Source organism: Strix aluco, chromosome 2 (assembly GCF_031877795.1).
Source record: "Strix aluco isolate bStrAlu1 chromosome 2, bStrAlu1.hap1, whole genome shotgun sequence".
Lineage (NCBI taxonomy): Eukaryota > Metazoa > Chordata > Aves > Strigiformes > Strigidae > Strix > Strix aluco.
In genome coordinates, this window is record NC_133932.1 from 19,314,306 (window position 1) to 19,335,284 (window position 20,979).

Sequence of the window (20,979 nt, forward strand, 5' to 3'; positions counted from 1 at the left end):
ATTTATATTCTGTTTCTCACTTGCATTATTTGTCCTCAACCCTAGAGCTGTAATAACTTCTCAATAAATGTGAACTAAGGCCAAGCTGCAAAGGGCTTTTTGCCTATTGCAATGCTTTTATATTAGAAATCAAAATCTTAGTTACGACCCCCCTACCATTTTTTTTTTTTTTCCCCTTAAGAGACTCTTCTGAAAGGAGTATGACAATTTCCCAGACAGGTGAACGGCCACTTCCAGCCACTGCGTTAGCAGACGTAGGGCAGACTGGATAAGAGTTTGAAAGGGTTTGTTCTTGGTTTAGGTGGAGGCTGAGGCAGAATGCAGTTTAAGCACAGGCTGAGCCTCTGCTTTGTCCTAAAGTGAATGGAAAAGCTGACGGTCACATTGTTATTGTCGTTGCCTGATATTTGTGAGACTTCTTTAACTGATAGAAAAACAGGAGGGGAAGGAGAGAAACATTAGAAAGAAAGGGGAGTATTTGTGATGTCTGTTAGTGTTAAGAAAGAAGAAAAACTGCTTATTCAGAAAATTGAAAGTGACAGGCTCTGAATTTATCCTCAGTATTATCAGAAAGAGCAGTGAAGGATCAGGATCACAGTTTTTCCATGGTGATTCGTTTGTTATTTTATGCATTCACTTCTTTTGCTACTAAATTTAAGACTAATGAATGGCTAGATCTACCAATTCCTTGCCACGTTTCTGGGCCTTCTCCTTTCAGTACTTCTTCCAGCATTCAGGCAGTCTTCATTTTTACCTGATCTCCATTCACTCTATTTCCTTACACCCCTGTGGTTCAGAAAGCATCCCCTGTATACTTTCTTTTCTTCACATGTTTTGCTTCTCCTTGTCCTGTTTCTTAACAGTATGTTGAGAACTTGGATAAAAATTTACATTTCAATTCAATATTTTAATGAACTCTAGTTCAGTTTGGTTTTTTTCAGTTTCAAAGTATAACCTGCTTTAGTAGGATATAACAGCTTCACAAAAGTACGCTTATTTCTGTCACTGCAAATGTTGACTTGCAGTGGCATTTATAAATAGAAATTCCATTGTCTAGTAGAAAGCAAATGAAGGAAGTTGTTTATAGCAACATCTACTCTTTGCTACTATTTGCTTTAAGTTGGCTTTTTCAGTAAAAGGTAGTGTGTGTATCATTTATCACACAAACCCATATTTAGGAAGAGCAGAAAAAGGAGGAAAATAGTGTTGTGTTCAATCTACAGTTTGTGCTAACCTGTGGAGGAAAACAGTATTGTACATCATCTACAGTTTGTGTTAACCTGTATTACCACACTACCTATTTAGATCGTCTGTCTTGTGCTGATAATGATGATCCTTGTTACAGGCAGATGCAACGGAAGCCAGAAGCACCTGCAGTCACTTATGCAACATATCGAGGTTCTGCAAGGATTAGGCAGCTACTGAAGAATCAGTCAGAAATGGCTGAAAAAGGACGACAAAGTACTGAGAAGATAAATGCTTCAATGATTAAAGAAAACGGAGAAATCCAAACAACTGTCTCTCCAAAATCAGGACATTTAATAAAAGAAAATGGAGAAGATGAGGGTAAAGGTCACAAAGATGATGACATAGTAAATTCTTCTGCAATTAAAACGGGAAGAATAAAGTCTGGTAAAGTTCAGCATTGCTTGGGTAGCAGTAAACATGAAGTAGCTGCAAAGGCCACAGCATCTACTGGGTTGTCTCATGAGATAGACGTAAAGCATACACCTGCTTTAGCTGCAACAAAAGTTAAAAGGACATATTCACTAGATTCATTATTATCATCTAGTAGTAGAAACAGTGAGGTCCTAACCAATTCCACTTCCCAGATTACCAATTCCCTTAAAATGAGTTCTGCAAATGATTTGGTTGGAAAAGAAAGTGGACTGCTGGGAGAAACAGAAGCTCTGTTTCAGACAGACGAAAATGTCACTTCTAACTCTGATAAAGAAAACAATTATAGTAAAACAGCCAATAAGAAGTCCACAAAAGAAATGCAGGATGATTGCTTACATTCACCCAAATCAAAAAGTAAGACAGTTAATGAAGAACTGCAGGTGAGTAAGGGAGAATTTTGCTGTAATCATCAAATGGATAGTCACTTGGAGCTAATGTTGGATGTCCAGATGCTTCATTCCAGTACCACTACATTTCAGCAGCAAGGAGATCAGCATATAGGCAGTGCAAATAAAGATAGTGATCCAAGGAAAAGTGATACACAGAAAATTGTGTCAGCTCTAGAAAGAGAGCAAAATCCTCAGAACTTTCTAGCTACTGTTCTTTCACCTTTTAATGAACAAATACCCATGTTGCTTAGCATGGAGTCCAAAGGAGAAAAATGCATAGCCACAGGTAATCTAACTACTTCAGTGTCATCTATTAAAAATGATGAAGATATAGTCATGGGCAGGGGAACTTACAGTGAAGAACTGAGTGAGTTGGGGAAACCAATGCACATACAAAATGATTACCAGTTAATCCATGTGGAGAATTCTAAATATACTACCACACAGCAGACTGGTTTACCTTGTCTAGAGACTGAGGGTGTGGAAACAATGAAGGTTTTATCTGAGGTTCCAGCAGAGAATCGTGCCAGTGTATCACCATGCATACATGGGTGTGAAAGTGTGAAATCTACCTTCGATGAGCTGACAACACCTCTCTCTGTAAGTTGTGAGTCTTTTTTTGAAACTGGAGGCTGTTGCTCAGCTTCTCTTCATCCTAGTTGCAAGTTCAAAAATAAAACTGTAGGGAAGAAAGAAGTCAGTTTAAAAGATGTTGGAGGGACACTTTCTCTTCCTGATCTTGAATATCAGAAGAGCAAATCTTTTGATCCTGTAGAGATGAGTCTCTCAGAAAACTCTGTTCCTGTCCACAACCATGGTCCTGTTTCCCTTGAAACTGTTCAAGACATTCGTGCCAAGGCATTAGTTAGGCTTGCAGAAGATAACACAGCAAAACCTGCACCTTGCCCTTCAATCACTGTTGACAGGACAGGTGATCATACTCCTGCTGCTTCTAAAGTTGAGGAGACTGATATGACTGAGGTTGCTCTTGTTTCTTCTGAGTGTAAAGACTGCATCGTTGGACTTTCGTCTCCTGTTTCTAAGCCACAAGAAAAAAAATTGGAGGTTTCTCATTCTGCCTTGAGATATGGAGGAAGGTCTTTGACCAACCATTCTGCTTTCATCTGTGAAAAAGACAGTGTAAACATCATTTCTGAATCTCCACCCATTTCTGAAGACAGGTGTATTAATTTTTCTTCCAAGAAGGAAAACAGTAATAAGCCTAGGATATCGCCCACAGTACTTGATTATTCATCTGACAACCAAGGAAAAATGTCTTCTCCTGCCCCTAACTCTGAAAATGGCCACACTGCTAGATGGTCTGCTGCTGCTGAACAGGACAGCTTTATTTTTCCAGGTGCTGAGTCTAGGAGAGTAGTTCCTGAGGACAGAATGACTGAGATGCCACTTTGCTCAGGAGACCTGAGAGCTGGTTCTCTGGAGCCTGAGCTTACTTCAGCTACACTTGATAGCTCTGCTGCTGGAGAAGATGTGGGGAGTGTTTGCATCCCCAGGCCCGCTTCACCTACTCTGGCATCCAGAGAAGCCTCCAACCTTTCTGTTTCTGCCTTGGAAATAGTGGACGTTGCTCAGGGGAACAATAATTCTTCCAGTCACAGAGCTAGTAATGGGGCAGAGGCGGCCTCCTCCACACAACAGACTGACAGCAGTGTCTTGGCAGAGGTAATGCCATCACTCATCTGTCCTCTGAAGTCTTTGGAAACGGTGTCCGAGTCAGCCTGTACTGAGAGCGTGTGCAGAAATGTGGTGGGACACGTGAATCTTGGTAATTGTGTTTCTGCTCTCTCAGAAGTCCCTTCGGTGGCAGATGACCAGACAGCTGCTGCACTTACAGTGTTAAATGAGCTCTGCTCTGAGGAATTATGGGAAGATACCAATGTGAAGGGACAAGAACGTGCTAAATTCCAAGATACTGCTGGTTTGTTTAAAAAAGCTGAGGAAATAGTGGACTCAGTTTTACACTTGGCTATAGAAGAAATAGTAGCAAAACAAGCCATTGGTGTCTGCCAGCTTTGTGGGAGCAAGGATAGTTTAATAAATATGGATATTCTAAATGATCAGAAAGCTGAAACTGTACAGCTGGAAGCAGAAGAAATCCAGTCAGCTGTGCAGTCATTAAACCATTCTAATGAGAGCAGTGGAGGAGGCTCATCTTCATTTACAGGAAATGAAACAGTGGATACAGATAATCAAGATGAAAAGATACTGTCTTACATCCCTGATAAAATTGACCTACATACTGCACTAGCTCTAAAAGCAAAGGAAACGACTGATGAAGTCATTAACTCAGCCAAACAAAAACTGGCATCCAATCCGTGGCAAGGCAGTGAGAGTGAAAGGCCTTCTGAAAAGGTTGAGCCTAAACCTAAGGCTGAAACTCCAAAGATTTTGAACCTGGATATGAAGTTACCTGCCAAAACAAAGGAACCAATAGAGAAGAAGGAAACTCGGGGTGTAACTGTAAACTCTGAAAAGGCAGATTACTCAGGTCCTCCTTTGCTTCCAAATAGTATGGAAAATGGCATAGATTGGCCCCAGAGAGGTGAAGAGATACCAAATAATACATTTACATGTCAAACAAACGGATTTCTACCCACTGGTAGTTCAGCAAGGCCAGAATCTGATCTTATGGCACCAGCAAAAGAGAGACACGATAGAAAGGTGTGTGAACATCTGGCTGCAGCAGAGATGCATGGCAAAGCTGGAGCATCAGCAACTAGTAGAAAATCCGATGGATCTTTACGTTTAGTACATAGAGATGCTACTGTGACTGAAGAGCTGCTTTTGTCATTGCAGTTAAAAGATTCATGCAATAATACAAATATGCCAGAGTGCACGTTGCTGCCAACTGTAAATGTTAATTTCTCATCTTTTATGCCTGATGAAGAGTGTATTGGCATGCAGAGTGAATCCAAAGACCAAAACAGTCCTCAGGGGGCTCTGGAATGCAGTGCAGAGGACACTCTGTATGAACACTGCAGAAAAGAGGCTGCAGAAGAAGTACCTGCACAAGTAAAAGCAACCTTAGAAGATTCAAAGGCAGTGAAGAGTAAAGAGGAACTAGCAGAAGGGGCAAGTGAGATGGCAGAGGTTAATATTGGATTAAATAAGCAGTTCACTGTACCTGAATTGTCTGTTACTGGAGAGGACAGTGAAGGGAAAAACTGCTTCAACACAGTCTTTGCCCAAAATAACGAGAAGCTGAAGCAGGTACAAATGAAGGATCAAGATGCGAAGATAAATGATCAGCTTGAAGAAAATGGTCTGGACAGTGGTGATGACATGAAGGAATCAACAGATCTCTTGGCCTTTTCTCCACTAATTGAACAGTGGGAAAACAGTTCTTTTACTATCATTTATGAAGGTGCCCTTCAAACTGAGAACAAATCTGTCTCAACTGATGATATGCAAACTGGTTCGCTTTCTTCTTCTGATTTGCCTTCTGATAATACAGATCATCTACTGTGTGAAAGAGCAAAGACTAAACATGAGCCAGCCTGTCTTTATGGGCAGGATAACAAGTTGAATGAAGCAACAGATAGCCGTAGCTCGGAGTCATTTCTGAGCATGGAGGCCAAGCGCTATAGAGTATATCCTTTATCTTTGTCTCCAATATATGAAGACGACAGCTCCCAAGAAGACTTACTTTCCACAGATGTGTCGCCAGAAGGCCATCCTAGTGGAATATCTAAAGATAACACTGACCACTCTTCTGTGCTTTCCCTTCTTCAGTCAGTTTCTGAGCGCTTGCAGTTTACTACTCAGTTCAGTAAAGAGGAGGAGGAGGGAGTGGAGGACGAGGAGGAGGAAGAATCATCATATGAAGAAAACGTGCTTGATGTTGACAGAGAAGATGACGGTCTTTCCAGTCGGTGGAGAGGAAATTTAAGATCAACCCTTCAATCGATTGACCAAAATAGATCTTTGTTTCCTGAACAACCACTTTTTCTTTCAAGAGAACAACTGAACTCCAAGGAGCAACCAGAATTGTTTCCAGATGCGGCTTCTCCCAGTCAAACACCCTGTAAGCCAGTTTCACAGAAAGCTGATTGTGCTCTAAAGCGTCCTCCTACAAGTGTGTACTACCAGTATTTGAAATCTGCCAGCAATTGCTCCTCTGAGAAGGGGTCCAGGTTTGGAAGCATTCTCCAGGATATGTTGCAGCCAAAGATTCACTGGTCTCAAGACAACACCATGCCAAAACTGGGAGAATTGTCAGCGGTAAGATGACGTGTCACATAATATTAATAATCAAAGTGATTAGCACAGATCTGTCTCCCTTTTCTCTTTCCTCCCTTTTTAAGGTTAATTTTTTTATTATAAACAAAAGTAATTAGGCTGTTCAAGATCATAGTTTTTTTTAAAAAGTCTGATAAAATAGTTTTTTAAAAGGAGTTTTCTTGGTTCAGCACACAGGTGAAAGTGACTTAATTGTAAAACAGAAGATGTGAACAGAAAACATAATATGAAAATATTCCAGTCTGTATAACAGCAAAACACAGACTTGTCCGTGTTAAGGACATTTCAACCTGAAGATGATGGAATTGCCTTTTGTATGAAAATTCTTTCATTTCTTCCATGTCTGAGATTAGTAGAGCTGTATTGTCCAAAAAATGTGAATATCTGCTCACTGGGTTATTTGATTGTTTCATCACAGAGGCTTCTACAAATTGTAGCTCAGTTAGCAAGTAATATAGCTGCTTTTGTAGATTAACGTTTCTTTTTTAGTTTATTTAAAGGAATGCCAGATGAGGGTATGGAAACAGTTCTTCCAATATTTAGAAATTGAAAATGCTGCATAGACCAAAATGCATAACTGAAGAAGAAAGTCTTTCCGTGATGTTGGGAATATTTCAGTCCATGTTAAAGGCCTCTTTTGGTTTTGCCCCTGTTAAGACATGCAGTTTATTCTTTGCTGAGAAAGGATAATACATTTCCAGAAGTTATAACTATCATAATAGTTCTTCGTTTCTAGCACTTGCTGCTTTCTGCTGATTATTTGATTCTGTTAAACTATTTACACTAACTGAATGACAGTGAAACAAATCTTGGTTGTTTCTGCTAGTGACAGTTCATACATTTATAGGAATAGTGGACCCAGAATTATCTGTCTATGCTTTGTGCTGCTGTTGTGGATGTTAATAGTTGTTCTCCATGTCCTTTTAATTTCAGAACCTCATTGACAGGGCAAGTCTCAAATACAATCCAAGACCGGGAAAGGTAAGCAGAATTTGTGTCACATAGATCAATATGGTACATGGAATAATTCGTTATACCAAAATTTTTGAATGGAAAGCAGCTGAAGTTGTCAGTCTGGTTTTCCGTATTTTAATGGTGCATATGTTTGCACTTGCTAATAATGAGATTATATTATCAAAAATCCTGGCACTAGTAATTTTACTGTATTTCCATCAGCATCTGCTGTTTTAGTTCAATAATGTTTCATAAAAGAAGAAAATGTGTAGCATATCACTTGAGTGGGCACAAAGTGAAACAGGTTTTATTCCAAACAAAAAATAACTGTCTATGCTGTTAGATGAAATAGGCCCTCATTTGTATGCATTGTATGTTGTTTCAGATTATTATTTATGATATTTATGGTGACAAAAGTAAACAAGAAGTTCATTCTGATGTGCTAGATACCACGTCCTGGATCTTTGCCGTTGGAGCATTACTTAGGATAATTAGAGGATGGTAAGAAATCCAGGTCATATTTAAATAGATTCTTTCCAAAAGACTGTATATGTGTTTTGTATTTTCATTTCTTTTATTTACGACACACGTCTGATCTGCAAGAGTATCTTTTTCTTTCTTTATAATTAGACTGATACCAATGAAAAAAGCATGAAACAAGGCTTCAAATGCTGCAGTACAAAAAAAAAATATTGTTTCTCCTGGGAACTAGCTTCAAACAGAAAGTTTCTAATAGAACCACAAGTAAGTTTAGACTTCTTGCCTGAAGTGCTGAGACAGTACAGCCATAATCATCACTGGAAGCATGTGTATGCCAAAGGAAATGTTGGTTTGTTTTTTTTTTTTACGGTTCAGTTTCATTGTACAGTAGCTTTTGCAAAAGGACCATAAAATGAAACAGTCTCGGCTGCTGTTTGTAATGTAGCATTTAGAGGAATGTGGATGCAGAAGGATTTATAAGTACCTTTAAGGTAGATTTTTGCAAGTGTTTCTTAGTTTGTTTGGGGAAGCTAGGACTGGGACCATGGCATTTGTTGCATTGGAATTTAATTGGTGGTGCTTACAGTGAATGTTTCTGACTGTCAGCCGTAGTAACAATGCATGTCACATTTATGCAGTTTTGAGGCAGCTCTGTTTGGTTTTGCATACATTTCTTCCACATCCTAAGAAATACTGAATGCCATTATTAGTATGTATATGTTTTATGCCTTGCATAGTATCTGCCTGAACAGGATGCGTTTTGATGTGTCAATATATGTGTTCTGGCAAAATAAGGCTTTTTGTTTATATTGTGTTTTAGCTGTATCTTTATACGATTAATATTTTAAGTTATGTTAGGCTACGTCCTGGACAAGAACAGTGTATTTTACTTTTAAAGCACAGAAGTACAAGCCCTGTACTTATCTAAAGTGAGTGTGACTGCTGAGGGACAGCATAAGAAAGGTCTGATAGTTGGCTTGATAAGAAGATCTCATAACCAAGCTTTCCAGCAGATGTGCTGTATAAGGACAGTCTTACCTAAAGAGCAACAGCTGAGTTCATGATATCATTATTACAGTTGGATTTTTTATGAGAAACCGAAGTTCCAGGGTCGGAAATATGTACTAGAAGAAGGAGAGGCTGTGCTGGATCACCTTTGGGATCTCCCGGGCGTGAAACATCATCGAAGAAACATCCCAGTTGGTTCAATCAAACATGTAACAAAGGTATAGACTTTGTTAATAATATGCTCACATACATAATTAATTTCTGTTGGCAGTAGCAGTGTATTACTAGCAATGGACAATGTGTGTATGCTGTGTTTCTGATTTTATTCAGATTTACTATGAATCACGTTTTTCACCTTCAAGGTAAATTCCAGGGCTTTTTCTGTGCTAAATTTCCCTTTCTTCCTGAAAGTAATGAGCAGATGGATTATCTTTCTTTGCTACCACCTTTATGTGACACAGTGACTCCACTCTTTTTAGATGTTTACATGTCCAGTTAATTGAAATTAAATGGAATTAATTAATATTTTTCAAAGAATTGTTTATCTTAAGCTTGAAACTATCTACTGTGTCTGTATGGCTTCTGTTTCAGAAGTTAGTAGGTGGGTTTCCAATCCTGTTTGTACATCATATCCTCCAAAAATTGCTGTCACTCCCTCTACAGCTTTGTGCCATCTGTAGGGTTTCCACGTGGACAAGTGGTACACCTACAGCATCTGGCTCTGTATACAGAGGCGTTTTGTTGAAAAGATAGGAATCAAATGCCTAAAACTAAATATAAAGCATCAATTGTTATTCAGTGAATGAGGAATATATTTACCAGATCTTGTGATTTAAGAAGACTTAGGGCTCTTGTTGTTTAGCATAACATTCTAGTTATTCACAGGGCAATGGCCCTTTACTGTGAGTGAATTAACGTTTGTATCACAATGTGAAAGTTTTTCAGAAAAACTGGTGTTTCTCTGTTCCTTGCTGGTATAGAGGTCACTTTAAAATTGATAACCTTTTTGTCATCAGGGGCATAGTGTCATAACAACTAGGAATACGTTTTCATTCTCTTAAAGACTTAACAATAAATTCAAAAGAGGCTGGCTGAGGGCATGAGTAACGCAGTCAACATTGATGTGAGCTAAACAAATTAAAAGCATTTGACCAATACGGCATATGAATATTGATTAATAACGTGGAATGCAGCTAAATAATTAAAGAAATACCACAATAACATGTGGAACTATGGTCTGAAGCCAAGGGAAGCTGAGTGTGTCTTGGGTATTAAAGAAAACCATTGGATAGGAAAGAGACTGTGGTTAGCTTCATCATGCTTGATAAAAATCTTTCTAATACAGCTAAGTAGGTTGAAGCGTTCTTCTTCCAGTATGTGGTTCATTTGTGTGGAACACAGATGGAAAGCTTTGTTACAGTACACTAGTTCAATAATCAACACTGTTTCTCATGTTCCTAACCTCTGGCAGGTATGGTTGGTTGGGAGGACTTCTGCTGTTAGTCCATAGGGCTGTATGGAGCCAGTGTGGGTGTGGAACTCACTAAGCCAGGTTTTGTCCTCTAAACCTTGATTTGTGAAAGCATCCCTCTTTTTTTAGGTTGTTCTTCAGCTGCTGTGGAACTACTTTTAGAAGATAGTTTGCTAAAGCACTATCTTATTTACTTACTTTTTATGAAAAGTATAGGCATTGTTCTTAATTGACAAATACCTGTTTCCTTTTCAGGCAGCTCGTGTGTATGTGACCTGCAGGATCCCATGTTTTACTGTCATTCTCTTTTTCATAGGCTGGGTAGCTCAGTGACTTTTCTCCTGCCTAGTGTGGTCATACTGGCTGTGTGTCCAGGCTGGCTTGTTTTCTAATTCTTCAAATGGCTTTTTATGGTGCTTGTTTAATGGCTGCTCAGCTGCCTTGAGTTTGCAGATTTGAAAATTGGCTAAATATTTGAGAAGAAAATGGCTTGCCAGGAAGAGAAAAACAGATGTTTACTAGAAAAACTGTAGGAGGTACGTTTAATATTATTTTTTACTGGCAGATGTTAGTTTGCTGAGAGACAGTCTGCCAGTAGCTTCGTGCTCTGATTCGGCTTCAAGTCTCCACAAAAAGCAAAGATCCTGTTAGCTTTGTGGTTAGCTTGTGGCTTGACTTACTGTGGATACATGTGTGTTTAATTTGAAGAAACTTAGGAGGGGGGGAAAGATCCCAAAGGAACAGGTCATGCAACTAGTAAATTGAAGACCTACTTGAAGTAATGGGGAGTCTGAATTCCACTAAGGCAAATCAGCATAAGCCTAGGCTAGCAAAATCTGCCTGCACACGCAGGTTCAGTACAGCTCCCGCAGCACAGTCTGTTCAGTCAAGTCAGTTCTCTGCTCCACTGCAAATGCATATATTGATCTTATGGAATTGGAGGGCTTTTTCTATCCATTTCTGGAAGTCCAAAGAGGGTACTAAATGTTACTTTCCCAAAAACAAGAGCTGAGAAGAGTTGCTGATGTTCCCATTCTGGAGTAATCTTGTAAACCACTATTTTGCAAGGTGACAAGAGATCTGAAACAGCAGTTTGTAACCACTGTCTGCAAGACGGTTAGGCAGGGAATAACTGGATTCCTTGTGGACTCTCCTTAAGCAAAGCTCTTTGTAATGGGAATGTTCACAGTATTACATGAAGGGTGTGTTTCTTTTGTTTGTGTGGTTTGCTAGGTGAAAAGAAGTTACTAATTCAAGCAGGGACTACTTTGTCAGATGCCGTAGGAAGACACCCAGCAGCTTTGGATTGTCTCATTTGCTAGTTGGTATTTACAGGATTGTAATCATTAATTTCCTTAATATTATTTTATTTTACTACCAGCCCTATTGAGTTATGTAGTTTGGTTTGGTGGTGACGATTGGTAGCAAGAGTGGTACAGAGCAGGAGAACTGGGAGAAAGAATTATGAATGGGTAAAAAAGGCTGAAGGACCAACAGAGAGTAAGGTTTGAAATAAAAAGCGCCACAGAAGCTGACATGTCCTAAGGACAAGCTGTGTATCAAAAGTAAGATGTGTGTCTGGACTGTATTAAAAAGCAATTGTGTGAATACCAGAACTAATTAGGCCTGGTTTTCAATAGACTCTTCTCTCATCATTGTTTTGGTATTTAGCTTAAGAAGCCAGACTTTAGTCATACTTTGTCCTGTTGTTGACATAAAGGGCTACATCATTTAAATAGACTATTTTTATCACTTCAGTCACCACAGCTTACAGGTTCCAGAAGAAGACCTAACAGTGCTGAGATTATTTAGCCCTGCTAGTGCTGTTAGGGCTGTAACCCTAGATCCAGAAGAAGAGTTAACAGCCAAGACCACCTTGAGGGGGTTGAGGGCTCTAGGTCTCTCACTTCTGGTGGAGCTCTGGGACTAGAAAAATACCAGAGATGCTACTGAAGAGTAATATTTCATTTTAAAGTCTTGAGGGTCATCTTAATCTTCTTCAGAAGAAGCCTTAACCTTTCTGCTGAGGGCCACGTTATTGTTTTGGAAGTGTCTGTTCTCTGCGAGCTAGCATGAGTATTCCCTGTGCTTTTGTAAACATCTCTGCTCCCAAAAGATCATGAGGGAAGCACAGGCACTCCAGGATGACTCTGTGGAGGTAGGACAAAAGTACCACAGAGTAAAGGAAGACAGAGTGGGATGCCTGGAGGCTGTGTCCTACCTAAATATTTGCTGGTTGTGTATTATCATTGGAAATGAACACAGCTACCTAATCTGTTTGCTGTGCTTTTCATTCTGTTTTTACCTGATGTGTCAGTAGGATAATGAATATGACATGAGTTTTGACTGCTTATGATGGGGGGTGGCAGGGCCGGGGGGCTATAGGGAGGAAACTTTCCAGTTTTGGATCTGGCCTGAAACACTGTGGTAATAGTTTCGCATGGTAATAGTTTTGCATGTGGGTATCTTATTTCAAAATCTTGACGCCTTGCAAATGAAAGGGCTTCAAACTGAAGGATCTAGTTCTCCACCTGAATGCTATCATATTTGTGTGGTTCTCATTTTGTTTGTAAAGATGTTGGTTTTATTAGGAATGTTAAAGAAGTCTCTGAAAGTAATGATGCCTATTAAATATGCTCAGGCAAATATGAACATGCTAGGACAAATATTTACCAAGCTAAAGTTCACATCCTTAAATTATATAAATTAATGGCGTAGTACTTGAGCATACATCTGCAAATACATAGTGTTCACTTCATACAGTAACACTAAATTTTACCATTTTCTGCAGTCTGTGAATAAAAATATGTAAATTGAATTCAATATTTAAGTCAAAATGTATATTTGTAACTTTAAAAAAATGTGCTTAGAAAACATAATGTACTTCTTGCTCAAATATGTTATTACCTTTAACAATAGATATTTGAATTGCTTTTGATGAAGACACTAGTTTACTATGTGACACTTTACGAAAGGACTTTGTGGTCTTAATCTAGTGTGCACAAAAATACCATCACAATGAGTAGAGGGTTTTTTATGACTGTCAAAATCTGGCTGGAGAGAAATGGTGATAAATAGGAGAGATTTTATTCTGAGTGCTTGTGCTTTACCTACCCTTTGGAGAACTGCTACATTCTTCATCTCTTGAGGTGGAGCCTGCCTCGTGAACTTCAGAGTCAGGAAAGGAGACTTGAAAAGAGAATACAGACTGGCTTTTTCCAATCTTCAAATAAAAAACAAAACAAAACACAAAAACCTCCTACTGAATTAAAGTTAAACATACTCTGTCTCGTACTCTGTCTGAGCCCGCAGGCAAAGATACTTTATTTTGCCACTTGTCTGGTCTCGTAGGTACTTTGTTTCAGAATTTATCTGAAAGCATTAAGAGTCAAGCATCATTACTTGTGGAATTCTTATAGGTGCAGCTTCTGATTTTTCCGTTGGATTCACAGATTTCAGCCTTATCACGTATCGGGTATTTCTAGGAAAAAACCACAAACTTCAAATATTTCTTAACTGTGATTTAATAATATATATATATATACACACATGTGAAAACTATGAGGAGATTCTTTTTTTTCCTAAACTAGTCTAGTAATGCACTTAGAATTGAGGTATGGTGTTCCTTAGCACTTTGCCATAAAGTAGCATTGTACTAGAAAGTCTTTTTTTGTAGTTTTTCTGCTTTGCTCATCTGAAAATAGAAATTCTGGTATTGCAGGTTTTGTTCTAGAAACACGTATTATACATAATTTACAAGGTACAATACAGAGGAAACACAATTATGCATGAGGGAGAGTTGCCAAAACAGTATACTCTGTTACTTCAGGTCTCGTGAGGAAAGTGAAATTATATGCTGAAGTCCATCTATTTATAATTGCCACATTTATTGCTGACAGTTAAATAACTACTGAAAGAACTTTGCTAACCAAGAAGAGAGGTATTTCACGGTGGGATGTTACTCCCATCATTTGAAAGCTTCGCTCAAAACCTGTGTGAAAAAAGAGAGCATGCAGGTGTTGTCATGAGATGAGGTGCTGTAGCTTTAAGAGTTTTAGTGCCCTGTCGCTGGGTTTCTCATCAAGTTCTTGTTTTGCCTTTCAAGTTTGGCAGAGGCCATGTGGGATCTGTGTCACGCTGTGACCCTGCCTGGGTCCTCAACAAATTCAGTAACCAGGTGCTTCTCTGAAGGCATCCTCAGGGACAGCTTCTTATCCCTCTTCTCTAGTGCACATGCAAGGGGCATCTTCTTCCAGCCACCTTTAGGACTTTTGGGGTCTCTGTGCTGTCCAAGCCCTTTGGCCTGATGTAAATAGATTTGTGGGACAGGAGGATAAGGTGTGAATTATCACTGAGAACTAAAGGTTCCCAGCTGAGCAAACTGTAAGCACATGAGCCGCCTTTCACTGTAGCAGGAAGACTATTCTGTAACGCACTGCTGAAGCAGGGCCTTACAGAGGATCCTCATTGACTCGTGATGTGTTTGAATGCTGGTAAAGAAAGTATTGGCGATGCATTTTACATAAGTATTATGAAATGAGTTCGAGACAAGATCATGTGTTCAACAAGTTAACAGAGTTTTTTGCTCTGTAATAACAGGAAAATCGCTAAAGTGTCTACTTATCAAAACAAACATTTTTCTAGTACTGTTCTTTTTCTTTGTCTAAAATCTGTAGATTTATTTAGCGTGACAGAAAATTGAACTCATATGGCTTCAAACCATAGTTGGATGCATTACAGAACCTAGTTATCACTGAGGGGGGGAAGTGGGATTGTAGTAGACATTTCTAGAAAGTTTTAGTTATGCATGCATCATATGTATCCATATGTGTCTTATGGAAGCACTGTCTTTGGAAAAAAAGCAGTATTATATGCATGGTTTGTCTTTCAGTAAATAATGTCAGATCCTTTACTTGGAGAGTATTTAAACTGAGCTTTTTTATAGTAGCCCAACAGGCATAAATGCATAGTTCTTTGAAAGTTAGTGGGAGCTGGAAATTTACTTCCTTTAGCTTTTCTAAAAATTCCAGTCTTCATTTAAAAAAACTAAAACCCTTCCATCGTATGAAGCCTGGAGTTGGGTTAGAAGGGTGAGAAGACAGAGATAAAAAGAAGGAAACGCTACCGGTCCTTCCCCCGCTGCGATGGGGCGGACTCTGCAAGCATGGATAAACCTTACCCTTTGCTTTGTTTCCACAGGACTGTGGCGTTCCAGAGGTAGAGTTCTGCCTGGCACCTGGTGGTACAGAGGGACTGCCTATCTGCATACAGAGTGCAGTTGCCAATTTAGAAGAACTGGATGTTGAGAAAAACCCTTATATAAGAGTCAAATCAGGAGTGTGAGTACTGAACCTTTTTAATAGCATCGTGCCAGCAGGTAGAGGAGTAACACCATGGGGTGAAAGTCAGTCAGTGATAGGAACAATATTTGGGGGGGGTTGCTACAAATCAGTTAACATACACTACATATTCCCAACTCTACACTTCAGCATTATGCTGTGTGGGCTCCTAGTAGTGGAACCAAATTTTTGAAGGCATTTTTCCTCTAGTTGCTGGCAGAAGTCTTCTGTAATTCCATCTTTGAGTAGCTTTATAAATAGAAGCAGCAGCTCGGCTATAATTAGCTTTGAGTTCATTGGAGAATAGATATTGTCTCCCTAGTCACCCACCCTGTTACAACTGAATGGCTGAATACCAGAAAATGAATATTACATCATCCAAGCATTTCTCAAGCTACAGCCGTATCCTGACTTTCTGGAGAGAGGTGATGCAATATGATACAGGCCCCTCGGTAGCCCAGCATTTCCTGTATTGAGCAGAATAGTCTGTTCCCTGAGTAAATGGCCAACACTTCACAGTTCCTGAAGTTTGGGAGTTCTGTGCCTCTTCCCATAAATCCATGCAGAATGACGTTAGCTATTCTGCTACGCGAGTCTTGAGTTTGCCTTTCCACATGAGCCAAGCCTTCCTTCCCATAATCTCGGAATATGTCTGTGAAGCTTGAGGTGATGAAGGAATTAAAACCAGAGTCTTGTCTTAGTTTTGATAGAACTTAGTATAACTTTTAAGTGCTTGTGGTCTGTGTCTGTAGTGTTAAGAAAACAGTTTTCCATATGGCTCAATGCCACTTCCTCCATTTCTTATTGGGTCTACTCACCGTTCCTTATATGTCTACTAACCTTGTGTCCAGCTTCTGCATTCAGCTTTCTTTTTGATTTAAAATAGTCTGAATGAGTCTCAGCATTTTTAACTTTCATGTCAAAATTACGATAGCCTGCTTTCCAAAGGAGTGTTGTAAATCATCATATTTTAATAACTTGCACTGAAAACCAAAGTGGGATTGATGTTAGAAGCCTTTTAACTCCTAAGATGACAATCCTAGGTAAAATTTGATGCAGGTGTCTAATCCTCAGTACTGACATTGGTTTTGTATACTCACAGTGTAACAAACTGAATTCTTGCTGTAAGTGAACAAATTGGTAATTTTCTTCCCTTTCATTTATGTTCAGCTTGGACTGAGAAAAAGTATCTGCCATGTTCTTAGCATTTAAATATAGCTTTGTTTTGATGTGCTGGCAGTATCTAGAACACATTATCTGGCTCTTATGAGTACAAAAAGGAAAATAATTTTAATAAGACCTTTTGTATTTGTAATCTATCTAATGAGATTAATAAGTCTTTTATCCTCGTTGTTATAGATGGCTTGCTTATTCAGACTTTAATTACAAGGGAGAGATGAAGGTTTTGGACGAATGCGATTCCCCGTCTGAATTTCCTTCAGCAGATATAAAATCTCTGCGTCCTTTAAAAATGGTGAGGACTTCACAATTCCCTAATAAGCCATGCACCTTCCTTTTCCTATTGTTGATCCCCCCCAAAGGTTTTGATCTAAATATAACTTGGGTTCTAACATCCTTCCAGGGTTAATCCTTACACATGTAACACTCATCTCACGCCACGGTGCATCTGCGGTGTCGTAATGGCGTGGTAGTCACGGTGGCTTGCTGGGCTTCTGCGTCTGCCCGAGTAAGACCATGTAGTCAGAGGGAGCACCTGATTCACTAGGACATCTTTCTGGGAAATTGCTGTTGTTGAGTGGAGATCAAATAAGACAAAATTGAAAGGCTCTTAATTGTATTGTGGCCAACACCAATTCAGTAACTCAAAAAGCTCTTCAGAAGTTGTTGATTTTCTTTTGTTAATGGTACAACTAGAATCTACTGGGGGTGGCAGACCAGGTGAGGAATTTATTACCCGGTAGTATTTCTGTGACCACACATTGCACAAAAATCTTGGGAGGCACAGCTCATTTTTGTTTGGTAGACAGCATATAGATCTACATATGAAAGAGATGTGGAAGGGTGTAACACACAATTCTACTGTATACATAGCAAGCCTACAGAAACAGTTTAAAAGCCACAAAGAAATAAGACCTAACAGCTGTCTTTTTAGTCACTTGTGGGAGGTGGGTGTCTTATTCCCTCACAGAATATCATTCATTAACATTTCAAGAGAAAATGCATTTGTTGTATTTATTCTTTGACAGACATGAACATGTCAGCCTATATTTTTCTCTCTCTTCTCGTGTTTATAGTTTTAGTGTCCCACCATTTGTGCTTAAGAAACTTGAAATATATACAACAAAGCTTTAAAAGTTAATTTTAAAAATTGATCAATATAAAGTAGTTTAAAAACACATAGTAGGTATTTGCTTTAGATTGGTAAGAGACAATGAAGGAATATTTCTAGATTGCTTGCAGCCCTACAGGCTGATCAACACACTGATTTGTTTGTAGGTCAGGTTTGTAGTGTCCCTGGCCTTTATGAATGATCACAGTATTTAAACTAGTGTCTGATTTGGCCAACACTGAAAATGGTGAATATAATTGCAAAGACTTGATGCTCTGATAGTGCTATAAAATACATGTCAAAGCATAACTTTAAGCTATATAAATACCTTTTTTCTTTCTCCTGTCTTTTTTTAGGGTGGACTAAAGGTACAGATGCCAATGAATGTTAAGGTAAGCACTGAGGACATTGAGAATAAAATATAAGCACATTGGAAATATAAAACCTTTATTTAAGCTTTCTTTTTGTTGGATATGTGATGTTTGATTAAGTATTCAGTGTTTGCTGCTGAAGAAAAATTCACTGACGCTGTCAAGTCCATTTCTTACTAGTGTTTCACACGATGTAAAAGTAGTAGTAGTAGTTTGGTTTTTACATATTAGGAAAATGTGAGTTTGCTATAGAATTGTAAAGCTTTTAGAAAATAAAATTAGTTTTCCTGACTGACGCATTAGTCACTGTAATGGAAAGGGATCAGGAGAGATTCTCCCATTTAATGTACCAAGTTTAACAAAAAGTAGGGGGAGAGGGGAGGAAGGGGGCAAGAACAGGACCCTTCCTTCCTATACATGATCCCATAACAAGAGTTGTAAGCGAGACCATGACCCTTCTGTGATTTGAGGAGCAGAAAGCTAATCCAGAGTTACTGCTTCTCTTCCCTCCTTTTTCTAGTTCTCCACAAAAATGCTAATGCTTTAGGTAACTTTTAATTATACAAATATATGCAAGACTTGGGCATTTTTCTAATAAATATTGAAAAAAATGTTAATACTATTAATATTTAATAGTATTTATATTTATTTAATGTAATTTATATAAAAAATAACTGATCTGTGTGATTCAGCAGATGAGTAACCTCAAGGGGGTGTTAACTGCAGTCACTGAAATAACTGCAGCAAAGTAGAGAAGGACCTATTGTGTACTTCTGAAGGATTAAGCTCAGTGTGTCTAGGTGTGACCAGGTAGGATTCACTGCAGGCTAATATACACTGCCCAGGCACAGGATTACAGGATAAATCACAGTCCTGTAGCTGCAGAGTGCGTTTATGCATATAGAACTGTGTGAATAAGTATCCTTCTGTGGAAATGCCTGCAAAGAGGCTGACAAGCCTATCTAAATCCAGATAGGGTCTCTTCATCTTCTAGGACACTCAAGAATCAGAAGGGCTGAGGAACGCAAACCTGAATTTCCTTTGTATCGATGGCTTGCTGGATGGGGGAAAAAGGTGTCTTCCACATACTGTAGCACTACACACACCCAAAGTTCAAATCACTGTTCAGGGCATACTCAAGGCATCCTCTTTTCTAGATAATAATATATGAGAAAACCCACTTTGGAGGATGGTCCAAAGAGTTTTCAGAAAACATCAGTTCTGTCCCAGCTCTGTTTGGTAGTGAAGAGGAGTTTCAGGAAATTGGATCAATACGTGTAATTGGTGGAGTGTAAGTATATTTCACTTTATTTACTTTAAAATAGGAAATCACAACTAAATGCTAAGAAGCACTAACTAAGGTGTGATTAGAATCTTTCACTGGTAAAACATTTTGAAAAGAAAGGAATATGTATTTCTTTTGTCAGTTATCAGCCTTAGATAAAACCACCTCGCCATGTGGCTTATCTGTCTAAGGGAATGTAGGAAAATAAAACTAAATGTGTGAGAGGTGTGAAATCAGTGTTTACCATTTCGGTGCCAATAAATTAGGCCACTTTGTTCTTTAATGATAGCATTTACACAGAGCTTTAATTTATATTGTTTTATACTTCTGATAGTCTCTACTTAATTTACTGAAATGACCTTGGGTAGGTGTGGTCAGTCTTCAATTCGACATTTTAATGCCTCTGAAATCTATAAACTGTTTTATTGTCTTAATGGTTTTTCTTTGCCACCTGTTGCGTGTTATCTGGAATTAAGAATCTACCCTTACGTTCCTTCGTTGAGGCCTGATTTATTCTGTGTTGCCCTGCCCTTCTCTCTGTCATACACATACACGTGCACAAAAAGGGTTGTGTAGCACAGCCCTTAGGTGGACTGCTCACGAGGTAGGCTCAACACCAGCTCTTCTAGAGAGCTGCCAACCCCACGTGTTGTTCTTTCAACCTCTCCCAAGACCCAACAGGATAGGACTGTTTGAAAGCACACAGGACGGTTGCTTCTGCCAAAGAGCCTAGCAGTAGTTTCCAGAAGATTAGTTTTTTCTTGGGGGATTTCAATGTTAATACTTAAATACAAAGATTCAGTAATCTACGTCCTTTCAGAATGTTGTCAGAATCTTACAAGCACTACATTCAAAGTAAACTTAGTTGTGAATACTGAAATAATCTATTCATAAATACATTATGTATTCGCTATCTGGGAAGCCTCAAATCATTAAAAATCATTCTTCTGTCTGTTGTGGTGGCTTTTATTTTTAATACTGTGGTAACTTAGATAGCTGAATTAATGTAAACCAAATAGGACGAAAAGTAAAGCTATCCCTGCCTGCCAAATTTCAATGACAACAGAATTTGTACAGGAGTTCTAATATTTACAAGGGAGCTTTAATGAAAGAATTGCTTACAAGAAAAAAGGTGGGTGAAGCACTTTTTCAAATTAAGATCTATTAGAGCTTTCAAAGTTAATGTGGAAATGCCTTCTTTTAGTCAAGCCTTATCTATTTGTTCAAAACACTTTAAAAAGCTTTATTCCCTTAGTGCTACAACATATTCCAATGCAGTGTATTGTATATATTCAATTCACTTGGCTATTCATGTATATAGGTTTTTAGATTAGAGCAGAAAACAATGTAAGTGGGTGAAATATTGTTCTGCTGAAATCCAGTAATTTTGTCACCAGCTCCAGCAAGGGTAGAATCTCATTGTTTATTAATACTCTGAAGAGATCTACTGCT

General features: G+C 38.7%; 1 protein-coding gene across 9 annotated transcripts in view; it reads left to right on the plus strand.

The window, feature by feature from the left end:
• CRYBG3 (crystallin beta-gamma domain containing 3) overlaps positions 1–20,979 on the plus strand; it is a 91,739-nt gene that overhangs the window by 39,005 nt on the left and 31,755 nt on the right. For all 9 annotated transcript variants that reach the window (XR_012621622.1, XR_012621625.1, XR_012621624.1 and 6 more), the window contains 8 exons: positions 1,346–6,311; positions 7,263–7,310; positions 7,669–7,784; positions 8,842–8,989; positions 15,442–15,581; positions 16,941–17,055; positions 18,228–18,263; positions 19,400–19,533. Coding sequence is in view for 5 of the 9 variants with exons in the window: in XM_074812392.1 (XP_074668493.1) it covers positions 1,346–6,311; positions 7,263–7,310; positions 7,669–7,784; positions 8,842–8,989; positions 15,442–15,581; positions 16,941–17,055; positions 18,228–18,263; positions 19,400–19,533 (5,703 nt within the window). In the remaining 4 variants the exon portion in view is untranslated. The remainder of the gene's footprint in view (positions 1–1,345; positions 6,312–7,262; positions 7,311–7,668; positions 7,785–8,841; positions 8,990–15,441; positions 15,582–16,940; positions 17,056–18,227; positions 18,264–19,399; positions 19,534–20,979) is intronic.